This window comes from Rutidosis leptorrhynchoides, chromosome 6 (genome assembly GCF_046630445.1).
Source record: "Rutidosis leptorrhynchoides isolate AG116_Rl617_1_P2 chromosome 6, CSIRO_AGI_Rlap_v1, whole genome shotgun sequence".
NCBI classification, from domain to species: domain Eukaryota; kingdom Viridiplantae; phylum Streptophyta; class Magnoliopsida; order Asterales; family Asteraceae; genus Rutidosis; species Rutidosis leptorrhynchoides.
The window spans coordinates 126,820,777-126,837,056 of record NC_092338.1 but is presented as its reverse complement, the minus strand read 5'-3'; the positions used below and the strand labels follow the sequence as shown (position 1 = coordinate 126,837,056).

General features: G+C 35.3%; 3 protein-coding genes across 3 annotated transcripts; 2 read left to right on the top strand and 1 right to left on the bottom strand.

The window, feature by feature from the left end:
- Positions 1 to 221: 221 nt before the first annotated feature.
- Positions 222 to 4,474, top strand: LOC139855813 (probable serine/threonine-protein kinase At1g01540). Its single transcript, XM_071845055.1, has 7 exons — positions 222 to 899; positions 1,008 to 1,112; positions 1,588 to 1,710; positions 1,803 to 1,973; positions 2,100 to 2,229; positions 2,313 to 2,522; positions 4,217 to 4,474. Exons 1-7 carry the CDS (start codon positions 313 to 315, stop codon positions 4,376 to 4,378), a joined length of 1,488 nt encoding a protein of 495 aa, XP_071701156.1. The 5' UTR covers positions 222 to 312; the 3' UTR covers positions 4,379 to 4,474.
- Positions 4,475 to 5,924: 1,450 nt separating this feature from the next.
- LOC139855814 (mitogen-activated protein kinase homolog MMK2-like) lies at positions 5,925 to 11,394 on the top strand. Its single transcript, XM_071845056.1, has 6 exons — positions 5,925 to 6,346; positions 9,169 to 9,298; positions 9,551 to 9,688; positions 10,037 to 10,369; positions 10,612 to 10,795; positions 11,085 to 11,394. Exons 1-6 carry the CDS (start codon positions 6,153 to 6,155, stop codon positions 11,255 to 11,257), a joined length of 1,152 nt encoding a protein of 383 aa, XP_071701157.1. The 5' UTR covers positions 5,925 to 6,152; the 3' UTR covers positions 11,258 to 11,394.
- A 754-nt stretch (positions 11,395 to 12,148) lies between these two features.
- Positions 12,149 to 15,043, bottom strand: LOC139855815 (large ribosomal subunit protein uL5c-like). Its single transcript, XM_071845057.1, has 3 exons — positions 14,784 to 15,043; positions 12,882 to 13,082; positions 12,149 to 12,770 (listed from the first exon to the last, which is right to left on the bottom strand). The coding sequence occupies exons 1-3, from the start codon at positions 15,033 to 15,035 to the stop codon at positions 12,429 to 12,431; spliced, it is 795 nt and encodes a 264-aa protein (XP_071701158.1). The 5' UTR covers positions 15,036 to 15,043; the 3' UTR covers positions 12,149 to 12,428.
- Between the last annotated feature and the right edge of the window lie 1,237 nt (positions 15,044 to 16,280).

The window sequence follows — 16,280 nt, the reverse complement described above, 5'->3', positions numbered from 1 at the left end:
ATGTGTTCATAGATACATAATAAGTAAGACAATTAAATTGATAATTTGATAATATTTATAAAAATTTATACTATAAACAAGGTATTTAAGTCATTTTAGGACCAAACTATCACTTACCTAAACGTTAAGTCCTTACCTGGACAATAATTGGAAACCACCACACCCCATACCAATCCAACACTCTACACGCTCCTCTTTCACACACATTCACCATTAACACACACTCGCCGGAAAAAAAAAAAAAAAAAAAACATTACTCAGTTTCCGGCCAACCTAAACACCCTCTCTGCTATCCAACTTACTTACACTGAAATGTCAATCTTCGATAAATCATTTATAAACAATGAGCTTTCAAAACCTACATCAATCTTCGGTCTCCCGCTACGGACCGTCGTCGGAATATTCGTCGGAGCAATTATCGTCCTCTTCCTATTCCTCCTCTCTATATGCATAACCTCTCGCCGGCGCCACACCAATTCCGGCAAAAAATCAATCAAACCCCTAACTCCAACAAAATCAAAAGAAATACAAGAGATCGTGCATCGCGAGTCATCGGCAGCCGCCGTGGATCACCGGATGTCGGTACCGGAGATTCAAATTGACATAGGGAAATCAGAACACCGTGTGGTTTTCTCCGATCGGCAATCAAGCGGTGAAAGTAGGGCTACGAGTAATGATACGGCGTCGCACGGCGGTGGCGGTAGTAATGGCGGTTATCCGTCGTTGCCGCAAGTTTCGCATTTAGGGTGGGGCCGGTGGTATACACTTAGGGAACTTGAAGCTGCAACTAATGGATTAGATGATGGGAATGTAATTGGTGAAGGTGGTTATGGAATTGTGTATAGCGGTATTTTAGAGGATAATACTCGTGTGGCAGTTAAAAATTTATTAAATAATAGGTAATAAAATTAATTAATAGTATGTACTAAAAATTTGTTACTTAATTATTGTTTTCGTTTATGTGTTTCTCATGATTATCATGTGATTAAATGAATTTTGTAACTTAGGGGACAGGCTGAAAGGGAGTTTAAAGTAGAGGTAGAAGCAATTGGGCGTGTTCGGCATAAGAATCTGGTTCGCCTGCTTGGATATTGCGTTGAAGGAGCCTATAGGTAATGGTTTACCGTTTAGAGGGGCGTGTTATTATACTTTTTAGATTTATGATTACCCACGTATACACTATTAGAATTGTTGGAAATGATCGAATGATAATGCTATATGATCGTTTCGGTTAGCAATTTGTCTATATTCGCAAGTTTTAATAGGATTTTGGTAGGTAAACGTGTAATAGTATTTTTACTCAGATCTACGCGGCCTAACCGAGTTATCCCGTGACCGTTCGCGACCTTTTTTTTTCTGGCCACCCTAATATATGTTGCTAGTGAGTTTCGAACCTGAGACAGACCTCGATCACAACCACTAGGCTATCTTGGTATGATTTAATAGAATTTTGGTGTATTCGTGAATATTTTTGTATGATTTTTAGAAGAAGAAAACCAAATATGACACAGACTAGTGAATTGTAAGCCTAATGCTTTAGTTATTAAAAATGTTTCTGTTTTTTTTCTTTTTTATTATTCTTTTCAGAATGCTAGTATATGAATATGTAGACAATGGTAATCTGGACCAGTGGCTTCATGGGGACGTCGGGGATGTTAGTCCTCTAACGTGGAGTATTCGTATGAATATCATTCAGGGAACTGCGAAGGGGTAATTTTTTTTTCTTTTTTTTTTTTTACTTGTTTAAAATCAAGCCAATATAACTTGTTTGTTTATATATTCTATAATAATATTTGTTACAGTTTGGCATATCTTCACGAGGGTCTCGAACCAAAGGTAGTCCATCGGGATATCAAGTCCAGCAATATATTACTTGATCGTCAATGGAATTCTAAAGTTTCCGACTTTGGGCTTGCTAAGCTTCTAGGTTCAGATACTAGTTACGTCACTACTCGTGTAATGGGGACATTTGGGTAAGTTTGCTTGATTGTTTAGATCTCATTCTCGTTTAACTTCAAAGTAAATTCAAATTTTTGTGAATTGTACCAAATATTGGACACATAAAATACATATTAAACGGATGAGTTATTGTTTTTCAGATATGTTGCACCAGAATATGCTTGCACAGGAATGTTGACCGAAAAGAGTGACGTGTATAGTTTTGGAATACTTATTATGGAGATAATTACTGGGAGAAATCCAGTTGATTATGGTCGATCACAAGGCGAGGTTAGTATAAAACCTGAAACATCTCAATTACATTTGGAAACTCGTCTCCGTTTCAAGTTACAACGATTTGCTAAAAATTGTAGGTGAATTTAGTGGAATGGTTAAAAACAATGGTTGGAAATCGTAAATCTGATGAGGTGGTTGATCCTAAGTTGCCCGAGATGCCATCTTCAAAAGCGTTAAAACGTATACTATTAGTGGCTCTTCGATGTGTAGATCCAGATGCACAAAAAAGACCAAAAATGGGACACGTACTTCACATGCTTGAAGCCGATGACTTATTGTTTCCCTCTGTAAGTATTGTTCTTCCAGTTGTCACTTTCAGTTATGAGGTTGTGGATAATCAATAGGCCTACATGAAAAATAGTCTTGCTCGAAATAATTTCATATGAACTTACAAGTCACAATCGAGACAGTTGTCTTGTTGGGCCCGACTTAATATTCCCTTAATTTTAATTATTGGAATATTAGCAATATTCGCCATATGTAGCACACCCCCTTTGTCTAAATAAATGTATTGAATGATACCATGGTTCAACTGTATCGTTTGACCATTATTAAATTACATGAAGGATTCATGTATGATGAACTTTAAGGATCTAATTCAATATAATATGTTTATGACATTTGGCTAGTGCACATAGTTTAATGAAGATGTTTGATTATCTGTCTAAAAGTAAAAGACAACATAGATGTATTGTTTGTATTCTGTTAAAAATTTGTAATGATAAATAATGACATAGTAAATGACAATATAGAGGAATCTTTTAGATGTTAATTACATATTGTTATGATAACTAGTTAACTACTAAAAAAGTGCTTAACTTTGGTGCTGTTTGTTTTCTCTAGACCTTATTATAGGTTATGTTTGCGGGCGGGCAGACGTTTTCATTTAAGACGGTTTGTTTTTTAGAAGACATAAGACAATATAAGATCTTAAAATGTCTTCAACTCTGCGGCTCTAAACTACTGCTTCTCAAATTATAAGACATTATTCCTTCTCTTCCAAAATTCACAAAACTTCACGGCTACAATTACTCCAAAACACCACACACATATTTTCATAATTAATTTCATGCCACAAAAATCAAAATCTTATCCATTTGATGAACAATTTGATACAAATCAATTTCATAAACAACCTGAACAAAAGAAGTGTACTGGGTGTCTCATTTGCATCTCAGATTAAGCCTTCAAGTGTACAGATTTAACCACCGCTTAAACCACCTTCGCCGGAAAACCACCTTCAAGTGTACAAAACCCACTTTGAAGTTGCTGATTATTTCGATTAGATGATGTGAAAGATCTTTTGAGATGATGAAGGCGCTGATGATGATTTAGAACTAGTTGATACATATCTAGTTTCAATTAGATATTAGATTATGACATCGGGGATATTAGAGATGACATCGGAGTATATATCTTTTCTGGGTTTAGATGATGATAATTGGGTAGGTGGGTAGTATGTATATTAATATAATTGGGATAAATACAGAATAATGGGATGAGTGGTAACATGTTTGACAAAAGCCACCAACCCTTATAATTATAATTATTGTGTAATACTCCATAATCCATGTTTTTTATATAAAAATTAAAAAATTTATTTTTTAATAATTTAAGATTTTAATTTTAAATTATATTTAGCAGACATAAAAACAAACAGTCTTCAGTGTTCAGCATACAGACCTTCAGGCCACATCTTATCTACAGACGTGGTTCGCAGATCTTCAGACAAAAACATCTTAAAAAACAAACAGCACTATTGTTGTATGCCATTAAAAAAAAGTAAAACTGGCCACCATCTGACGACTTTCATTGACCGGTCTCATGGCTAGATTGAATCATGACATCTATTTTATACTGCATGTCCCCGACGCATGTCCCTGAACCAACAGGCTATCCTGGCGGGGACTATTTCGTTTTAAGATGTCCTTAAAACCAAACTAATATTACAACATTGTTTATTGGCTTTGTTTTTTTGCAGGAAAGAAGAGAGCCGTCTCGTTCCAATCGTGATTTTAAGGTTGACAATAATAATAATAATAATAATAATAATAATAATAGAATAAACGATAAACAATCAGTTGAAAGGGATTATGATACAAGTGAAGGTGGTGATAGCAGCAGGAATCATAGATGGAGATAACCCAACAATTACTTGTGTGACCATAGGGGTCTGAGGTCTGCAAATTCTTTCAAGCTTATAATCTGTTACTCTATATTAACCATTCTTTTTGTTTTTTTTTTTGTTTTTTTTTTATTCTGTAATATGTTAATCTGTTAAAGCTATTATATGATCATATATTCTTTTGTTTGATTCATGAAACCTATACCACTAGAAAATACATTCTGTTACTACTGAAATAATTAATTCTTTATTCTTTTATCCATTATCTTTTTAGAGATTTAAAGCACAATTGTTATTTAGCCTGTACTCTAGACTGAAACAGTTGTATTTTATAAATCAGAATGATTAAACGGTTAAAAATATGAATGATTCATAGATTCTGATTGGTTTTTGGCTTTGAATTATTAAAGATGTAAAATTTATCGTATTAACTTTTTATATAAATAAAAGTATAAGTACGTTGTTATTTGGTAAGTCAAGATGGTAAGATGGTTCAATACACATTTTCTTGTCATTCGGATGTTACAAAATTTTTTTAGCAATAAGTGTGAGTCATTAAATTAAGAGGCAAGGCAATCGAACACTGCCCAAGGCTATAGCATATGATGATATTTACAACACTTAAATCTGACCAAGATGAAAAAGTTCAGGCATGAGATGATTGTAGAATCTGATATATACTGTAAGTTGAAGCATCTTATTCTTGCTGTTGTATACTTTGGCTGAATGAAAAAAATAAATAAATAAAAAGGAATAACAAGATTGAAGTTGCAAAGGGACCCGAAAGAAGCAAAGCAAGCATCTTCTTTTAGAGTAAAAAGTGGTGAATTTGATTGGGTTGAGGAGGTGATGGACCCATTTAACCAGCTAATTTTTGATTTTTTTGAAAATTGCAGCTGTACCACTACAATTTGTCCATGAACCGACATTTTTCCCTATCTTTATTCCAAATAAGTATTTTAATAAGTGGATAAATAGATGAAATTTTCCAGATTATTGGTAAAAAATGAACATTTTTATTTAAGATGTATATACGTTTAACAACATGACCAATATATATTCGGAGTATGAGTTATTATGAGGTTGGTTTTATGCTGTAACCTTTTAAACTGTTTAATTGCAAGGAATTGACATGGGGTGTACATGATTTTATACGTCACCAATCATGCTATTATTATAAGATATCCAGATTACAGATATCTAATAACATACGCCATTTAGTTAGACAAATGTCAATACATAGAGGATAACACATTACACATGTCAACACTCATCCCGTTATCAAGATGCATTACAAAATCATAGAGTGACATATATGCTTGTCTCAATACATGGATATTTTTGTCAAAAAACACAGTGTATTTTTTTTCGTTTAAAAAAAAAAAAAAAAAAAATCGCTTAAAATCTCAAAAATAACTGAGTCCGTTTTTTTTTCCTTTGCACTCTAAAAAACCTCGAGAATTTAGTGTAAAATCATAAATTTCTACTAACATATTTTATTATTTTGTTAAATATGTAAAGCTAAGGAGATGGGGCGGATCCAGGTGTATGGTTTAAAGTCAAAATCAAAGTATAAAAAGGTTTGAAATTAAAGTAAATAAATTTCTTCACGGATTTCCATACACCCTTTTTAATATTTTACAGTTAAAAAGTTGTCATACTATTACATTTCTTTTTGAAATGTCAAAATCCAATTTTATTTCTTCTTCTCCTTCTATTATAGTTTATCCATACATACTAAATATAGATGATACATATATATATAGATATAGATAGATAGATTCATACAATCATGTCTGTGATGGAATCAAGTTCAACTAATACTACTACACATGAGCAACAGCATCAACAAACTCATATTAAAGGAATAATTACACACGGTGGCCGTTACGTTCAATACAATGTGTACGGCAACCTATTCGAAGTTTCCAGAAAATACGTACCTCCGATTCGTCCTGTTGGTAGAGGTGCTTACGGTATCGTCTGGTATGAAATTAGTTAATCAAATTCCTCGTTGTTGTTTGATTATGAACTATTGTATTGTATGTATTGATTTTGTCTTATTAATTATTGTGATTAAAGCTGTGATCTGGAAATGGTGAATTTGAATCATTTCGTGAGTGATTTAGGTCTTAAATTGGTATGGTAACGTTTAATAAATTATGTGACTATCATATGTTGTAATTGAGTTTGTGAATGTTTACAATTTGACTTCATAATTCTATGTTTCTAAATTAGATCTTTGAATTAATGTAACTTTGTTTAAGCATGGAGGAATTTTTGTTAATATTGTTGGGAAATTACGGTCTCACTAATTCTCACCACCCAGCCCAACAATAATAGTAAAGAAATAAGAACAATACACAACACAAGATTTAACGTGGAAACTCCAAAATAGGAGAAAAACCACCGGCCCCCAAAGAGAGAAATACACTATATCATAAATTGTTACAATGATATAGACGACTCTCTTAAGCCAACTACACTCTCTAAAATATTTAACTAATACAACTCTCAAACAAGGGTAAGAAAGAAAGAAATAATCAAATACTTAAAGTGTATTGATTGGTGCAATTTGGAAGTAATCTCATGGCCTCCTTTTATAGTCAAGGAGTTCACCTCCAACTTCACTCTTCTACCAATGTGGGACAAAACTCCATTTTTCCTTCTAACCAAAATATAACTAACAAATCTCTATCTTTTGGATAGAAGAAAATAATCATGCTTCCACATTGCAAAGATAACCGATGTAGACGCTTCCTCGACGACAACTTCAAGATCCTCATCTTCATGCCGTTGACATTATCTCCCAAGAGACAAAACTTGCATCTTTACCGAACATTGTCTAAACCGACAATCATTGTCATCACAGACAATCATAACTCTTAACAAGAATTATCATACTCCACCATTAAGAGTATAGCACTTAGAATATCACATTCCAAGCATTTCACCTCGGCACAAGTTGTTGAACAACCAGCTGAAACTTTATGGTGCAACTTCCTGTTTGGCTTTCCCTGGAAGTTTCATCAGCTACAACATCAGTTTCCACCACACAACTTGCATCAATGCCAAACCAATGCCCATGTGCAATTGTTGAACCGCTAACGAACATCCCTTTCCATGGTGGCGCGGACACACAATGAAGATGGTGTGACTTCAGAGGAATTCGTCACTCTCCGTAACAATGGAGACAATGTTAGCGTCTTTGGAGCCATTTGCCGGATTAGCTCCACCTGGACAATTAACTCTTACATGCCCAGTCTTCCCGCACCTCCAGCATACCAGATTCTTCCCAGAGTTTCTCTTTCGCCTATCCGAACACAACACTATCGTATCTCCTGATGACGAGACCCCGTTACCTTCCAGTCTTTTCTCCTCGGATAGGAGCTTGCTAGTAACGTCTTCAAACTTCAGAGTTTTCTTCCCATACATCAAAATAGTTTTCATGTGTTCATAAGACGATGATAAAGATAATATCAACCTCAAAACTTTATCTTCATCATCCGTTTTAACTCCAATAGCCTCCAGTTCTGAAACAATACCGTTAAGAATACTTAAATGATCTGAAATCTTTGAACCCCCATCCATACGCAGAGTATGAAATTGTTCTTTAAGACACAACCGATTTGAGATGCCCTTGCCCTGGTACAACTGCTCTAGTTTAACCCAAAGCTCCTTTGCCGTTGATAACCCGTGCACATTTGCAAGCACGTTCTTTGCAAGACACAAACGAATCGCACTTGCTGCCCTCAAATCCATATCATCCCATTCTTCTTCATCGAACTTACTGCTAGAATCACTGCCGGGAACAAAGGTGGGTTTACCTTTCAATGCCTTGTGTAACCCGGACTGAATCAACACATCCTTGACTTGAACCTGCCATAAGCCAAAATTGATCATCCCATCAAATTTCTCTACATCAAACCTCATTGGACTGAACTTCGACATCGTATCCGTATCCTATAAACAATACTTTCTCTGATTTTGCTCACGTTTCGAATAGCCAAAAGATGTAGCAGGTAGCCAGGACCCTTTAAATCGGAAATCCACAACTCGCCACTAACAAATCCAACTATTACTACGAATCAGAAAAATATTGTCTAACCAGATACCCTATACGATCAATAGAACTCGTTTCTGATGTGGACGATCCACTCCCGTGGCAACCACAGAGCATACTCCGACTCCTATAACCGAGACCCCCGTCAAACCTGACGCTCTGATACCAGTTGTTGGGAAATTACGGTCTCACTAATTCCCACCACCCAGCCCAACAATAATAGTAAAGAAATAAGAACAATACACAACACAAGATTTAACGTGGAAACTCCAAAACAGGAGAAAAACCACCGGCCCTCAAAGAAAGAAATACACTATATCACAATTTGTTACAATGATATAGACGACTCTCTTAAGCCAACTACACTCTCCAAAATATTTAACTAATACAACTCCCAAACAAAGGTAAGAAAGAACGAAATAATCAAATACTTAAAGTGTATTGATTGATGCAATTTGGAAGTAATCTCATGGCCTCCTTTTATAGCCAAGGAGTTCACCTCCAACTTCACTCTTCTACCAATGTGGGACAAAACTCCATTTTTCCTTCTAATCAAAATATAACTAACAAATATGACCATTTGAAGTTCATATTACCAACCTATTTAACTTATGAGTGATGGCATTTAAATTAGTGTAAAGTGATGTACCTCTAGATTGTATTGGTTTTGATGGTTGGTTGCGATTAGGTTATTTTCATATAATACTCTATTTCACAAAATAGTAACATCCTTTTTTTACTACAGTGCTGCAATGAATGCTGAGACACGTGAAGAAGTTGCTATTAAGAAAATTGGTAATGCATTTGACAACAGAATTGATGCCAAACGGACTTTAAGAGAGATCAAGCTTCTCCGCCACATGGATCATGAAAACGTAAGCTTGATTACTGATGTTGTGCTTGATTGTATGAAGTATCTTGTTATTCGTTTCTAGTTATTGATAAACACATAAAGATAAAGATATTTGAAGATTTTTGGCACGTTCGGATTTTCACAGATGCTTACTGATTCACATTTGAATGTTTGATCACCTTTTTAACTATCACTTTTTTAACTAACCAGTTTGTTTAATATCTAAATTTGTTATACACATTTACAATCTTTTGTGTGGTGTTAAATGCTGCAGGTAATTGCAATCAAAGACATCATACGGCCTCCACAGAAGGAAAATTTCAATGATGTATACATCGTTTATGAGTTAATGGACACTGATCTTCATCAGATTATACGCTCTAATCAACCTTTGGCTGATGATCACTGTCGGGTAACGGCTTTTCCTTACTCTCTAGATGCCTATCTTTACATTCAGCTCCAATTATTTATTACCCCTATAAATTAGAGTGCTCAGATTAAGCATATCGTGTTAGATGATTTTGTCTACAGTTTCTCCAAATAATTTACTCCATAGTTTCCAACTGCTGGAATTATAATCATTTTGGTATGCATATATGAAATTAAAATGTTCCAGGTTAGCAGGTTGGGTAACATGCCAAAATGGGTTCAAGCCAAAACTAGTCAAATGTTTAGGACAGATCTTATCCCATAAAACGTGTAATGTTTGCTAGTGGATGTTGATTTATTTTTGATTTATGCTTTGACATTTGGTATGCAGTATTTTCTTTATCAAATACTTAGAGGACTCAAGTATGTTCATTCAGCACACGTCTTGCATCGTGATCTAAAACCCAGCAACTTGCTTCTTAATGCTAATTGCGACCTAAAAATCGGAGATTTCGGACTTGCAAGGACAACATCTGAAACAGACTTCATGACCGAGTATGTCGTTACTCGGTGGTACCGGGCCCCAGAGTTACTCTTAAATTGCTCAGAGTACACAGCAGCAATTGACATCTGGTCAGTCGGTTGCATTTTTGGTGAAATCATGACCAGACAACCATTGTTCCCAGGAAAAGATTATGTTCATCAACTTAGGCTCATCACAGAGGTAATAATGAATTAATTACTCACACCTGCATTTGATTACCTCTTAATTGAATAGTCCAACGCTGAATGCTAAACTATTCAGCATTTAGCGCTTTTGTTTCCGAGCTCTGAATAGTGAATGACATATGGTGCTGAATAGTTGAATGACATATGGTATGGTGCTGAATAGTTCAACATTCAGTGGGACTTACTTTTTTTAATTGGTTTTTATTTGTTATTTATTTTCTATATTTTTGGGTATAGCTGATAGGTTCACCAGACGACGCGAGTCTTGGATTTCTAAGAAGTGATAATGCACGAAGATATGTACGACAACTTCCTCAGTATCCAAAGCAACAATTCTCTGCTAGATTCCCAGATAAGTCTCCTGGAGCTCTGGATTTGCTCGAAAAGATGCTTGTCTTTGACCCAAATAGGCGTATTACAGGTATAAAGCCTGCTTCACTACTTATACGATTTCCCAAATCGTTGCAAGTTTTTTTAGTAGAATTTTATATTTACGTTCTGAATTGTATTATACAGATATTATGATTTTGGTGTTGGATTTATAACGAGTATTACCCAAATCGTTGAACACTCTTTAAACATAAAATTCAGTTATTATTCATTTTCCTTATGCCATATTTTGTAGTATGCGTCTAATTAGTTCGCCCATAAAACTATCAAAAAGTTCATAATCGCATTATAATATTTTTTTCATTTTCATGATTTTACAGTTGACGAGGCTCTTAGTCACCCATACCTAGCACCCCTTCACGATATCAACGAGGAGCCTGTTTGCCCAAGGCCATTCAGTTTTGACTTCGAGCAGCCATCATGCACCGAGGAGAATATCAAAGAGCTCATCTGGAGGGAGTCTGTTAAATTCAACCCTGACCCGACTCACTGAGTCAGTAATATAATATATATGCAGCAGAGGTTTAATATATGTATGTATACTAGTTAGACAACTATGACATGATCCCAGGATTACTGTACTACGTACCATAATGTTCTTTCCAGTTTTCAAAAGTACAAACAAATCCAAATTCCTGAATTTGTTATTTTTCGATTTCTCCATGAGTAGTTAGTTCTTCTGATTGAGAATCCGGATAAGGTTTTAAAAAATCACTAGCCGGGACTAGTCTATCAAGACCTCATGGACTAGTTGCACAAGTGGCAGGATAGTCAGGATTAGTCGGACGTTGACCAACTTTGACTTTAACTCTGTTTGACATACTTTGACCGAATAAATCCGGACTTTGGGAACCCTAAACCTGACTTTTACTAACTTTGACCAAATAAATCGGCAAGTCAGGGACTAGTCGGACTACTTCAAAATCCCAACTAGTCAGGGCCTTTTACAACCATGCCTAAATCTTGCTTGATAAATCACTTGTCACTTGATTTTGACGTTCGATTGAGACGTCTCTTTAGTCCTTACTAGTTGGCTTACCAGCTTATATTATGACTCAAAAGGAGAATGACTGTTTTTTTTTAAACGACAAACTCACGTACTGTACATAATTTTACACGGATAATGTCCTAAACAGGACTCGAACTCATGACCTCAAGGTCAAGGGGCTCCTCGATACCGCTGACCTCAAGGTCAAAGGGGCTCCTCAATACCGCTAGGCCAAAGGTCCTTTGGTAATTGAAGAGATAAGTTGTTTGTTAATATGTAATGTATTGCTTGTACTAGGTTAAGTACTGGTCCTAAAAGGGCGTAGAGCGAACTAACTGCAAACAAGTTAACAGTTGATATCCTGAAACGCTTCATTTACTCCATATATTATATGATAGAGAGGCATATAAATTTTCATAACACAATGTACAACTTTTAAGAAATAAAGTACAAGTATCCGATAGAAAACAGCTACAAAAGCAAGCGAAGCAAGCCCCTGAGAGATTACATCGTAACAGCAGGGTGCCAGGGTACAACTACAATTAACATAAACAACATACCTGATTCCGACAGCATGATAATTAATCAAAAAATGCATCAGATCGACATTTAGTACGACAATTCATGCAAGTTACAACAAAATCAAATTATACAAATAGCTAACCACGTGAGGGGATCATCTGCGTGATTTAGCTTTGGTCTTGGTGTTGAAATGATGAGATTTCAACTTCTTCTTCTTGACTACCGTTGTGGGCCCAGAACCCTCACGAAATGGCATTCCCATTAATGCTAATAGTTTATAAGCTTCTTTATCGGTTTGAGCTGTTGTTGATATACAAACGTCCATTCCCCTAGGTTTCCCGAGGGCATCATAACTTAGCTCAGGGAACACACTTTGTTCCTTTAATCCAACACTGTAGTTACCATGCCCGTCAAAACTGTTAGGACTCACACCTTGAAAATCGCGAGTTCTAGGAAGACCCAAGTTGATGAATCGGTCAAGAAACGCATACATCACCTGTCACAACCACCCAAAAACATCAAATAGAAATTATTTCGACTTGAGCTTGAAACATATTGGTATGATCCTTTGGAAAAGAATGATAATTGATTATTACATGAAACTCACATTTCCTCTAAGGGTGACTGCGATTCCAAGCGTTTGGTTTTCTCTGATCTTAAAGGTGGCAATCGGATTTTTGGCTTTTGTTTTTACAGGCCTTTGTCCTGTGATGAGTGCCATGTCATTTATGGCTGCATCAAGACCTTTGCTGTTCTGTGCAGCATCACCAATACCACAATTCACCACAATCTTGTCAACCTTCGGCACCTACCGAATTTCACAAACAAAATCAAAAAGAGTTTCTTAGCGATTATTCAGGCTTCACAATTCCAAAATACATTCACTATGAATAGATACATATACATATATGCTATATCATAGGTGAACAACAACATTTTCGTCATAAAACATCACAGAAATAGATCAACTGAATGATTTATCAACAGACTTAAAAGTTGCATGGCACAATGGTAGAGACATCCCTGAATTAGAATACAGGCTAGTCTGAGGCCAACAAATCAATAGATGGATTCACACGTGTGAGGGTGCATTGAAAGCCTTGTCTATTCATAACCAAAGACACAAAACATAGAAAACGCATAAATAGATGAATTCAAAAAAGTATCGTCTCTTTCATTAGTAATTTGTACCACACGTATATTGGTTGCGTATAGACAAAGTACCAAGTACCAATTCAAGATGCCAATTACTAATTAATATCCCATCCATGGCCGGGATAAGGAAACTCGGTATCATAGATGTAAACTATGACATAGAATTATTAGTGCTGGTCCAGCTGAAAATTAGTGTATCCATACTGCATATTCTTGATTATCTGTTAAAAAAAAGACTCATTCAGACGCACCACAAATACACCAATTTTCTCTTAGCCGTGTGACACTAAGATATAATGTAAGAAATAGTATTACACGTTCAACCAAAATCGAGTTACTCGATCCCTGCAACATGTAAGGTCAGATAGACTAGTTCAAAAGTTCAGAATTTACAATTGTTATAAAGTTATGAACTATCCTCACTGCTGATTTCATCATCTTTCTAAAGTTAATCTAGCTGCACCTACTCATCATATAAGTACCTTCTCAAAAAAAAAGAACATGTCTACGTCTGATCTGAAGAATCCTTTATTTGACCTCAAAAGTTAAAAAGTACTGCAGATGTGAGAAATATTCATTTGAATCCATAATTTTGCTTGAGATCTATACAATCACATGTGATTGTATGATCCACTCACATGTGATTGTCCCGCGTTTTTAATCCTAGCCATTGATTATATTGATCCAAGAGTTGAGATTTATCCCCTGATTTTCAAGCAAAATTAAGGATGCAAATAAATATTTCCCGGTAGCCAATTTCAGGCAAAGTAGCCAGTATTAGGTAATCAAACTCCCAATTTCAACCAAACATGATAAATAGTCAAAATGATGACTTCATCATAATACATTAACCACATTTCCAATTATCATGACAATGATTCCTCATATATGCTCAATGTAATAATTTCATCATTAAGCTGTAATAGAGGATAGAATAGAGGAAGAGAGATATTGAACTTGTAAGTTCTGTGTGTATTATTCAGAGTATTGTGCCTTCTATATATAGAAGGTGTAATTACACTAAGTATCCCTAAACTATAAATAGAACATAACCTTATACAATTATAGTTGTCTAATAAGCTGAATGTAATAATATAATACGTATTCATCAATACACAATTGCACCCTTACAATGGCTTCGCGTTATCGAGTTCACCATTACAACCTTGAGGTTGAGGGTTCGAGTCCTGCTCAGGACATTTCGTGATATATATATTCGTGTTACATTTTGTGGTATATATTCGTATATATATTCGTGTTAAATAAAAAAAAAATCAATACTCGATTGCAATATTCAATTCATGCTAAATAAGAAGACTACAAATAATTTAGAACTAATTGTATAACTATATACCTGATGAATGTTGGTGTAATTAAACTCATCCTTAAGCAACGGAACAATTTTTTCGATGTATGATGTTTTGAGTCGATTAACCTTATCCGCTTCCGATTTCTCCACCAACACTATCCCTGCCGCTGCTTCCGCCCTCACCGATAAACTGCCGTTTCTGTTACCGGACGTCGGAGATAAACGTACAGAGTTTACGGAATAAACCCCCGGGAAATGAGAGATGAATGAAGAAGCGGAGGATTGCAGAAGCGCCATTAAAGGTGTGTTTTTGCGATTATGTGGATAGAGAAAGAAAATTTGATTAAATAAAATTAATGTGAAGAAAGATCAACTTTTGGTCCCTGAACTATTAAAAATGATGTATTTCTCACTTTGTGTTATATATATTGACAGCTTCAATCCCATAATAACATAAAAAAAATTATATAGTTAGGAATAATTTTTTTTTTTTTTTTTTTTTTTTTTTTGGAAAAGCCAACTTTTATTAGAAACAAACTGTACAGGATGTACAAGAACTGATCACAGTTGAGCCATGAGGGCTATACACGTGCTAATGACAATACACATGAAAATTATTTACAAGGCTAGATCAGTGGGAAAGAAAAAACGAGCTACATCGAAGCCAGGGTTCAGCCCGGGTTATTGTTGTAGGGGAAACTCAATGAATTCGGTCCTGTAAGCCATTGTATCCAGTCGATTGATTTATGTCTTGAGCGATTCTTCAACCATTATAATGTTTTAACTTGGATATCACTTACAATTTTCGAATATGCCCAGTGGTCATTCCGGAATACTTTTAAGTTCCTATTTTTCCAAATAAAGTATCCCGTCACCCATTCGATCGATTGCCAATTTTTTTTATTTACTCCCGACAAGTTTCCTCTTCCCGAACCGGAAAAGAAATCTGATAAGCTATTAGAATTGGGGGGTGACGATTCCCACCAATTATAGATAGCTTGCCACACATCTTTCGCCATCTTACATGTTAAGAGAGTGTGCTCTATTGATTCGACAAAATCATTACACATGGGACACAATATGTTGTCTAGGTCTACACCACGCTTGTCGAGTTCCACTTTTGTCGGAATTCTACCACGAAGGGCCCTCCAAACAAATATACCAATTTTTTGTGGGATATAATTGTTTTTCATTGTACCTTGTGGATGCCCCGGTCTTTCAATGATAAGTTCATCGATTTTTCGCGAAACTAACCTTGAATTGTACTCCCCCGAATTGTCAAGCTTCCACTGCCATGTTGCCATGCCATTGTTCAATTGTAACAACCATGGAATTTTCAACGTATATTTATTAATATTTATTATTAATACTTGCGCCTTATTAAATGTATTTTTATGCATTTACTTGTTATCGTACTTAACTTTACTTGGCCCGACTAGTCTTTGTGACACGCGTACTTTTCAGGAATAATATTTTTGAATATTATTTACATTCATGATTAATTAATATTAGTCATTTTTAACTAACTAAGTTTAGTGGTTA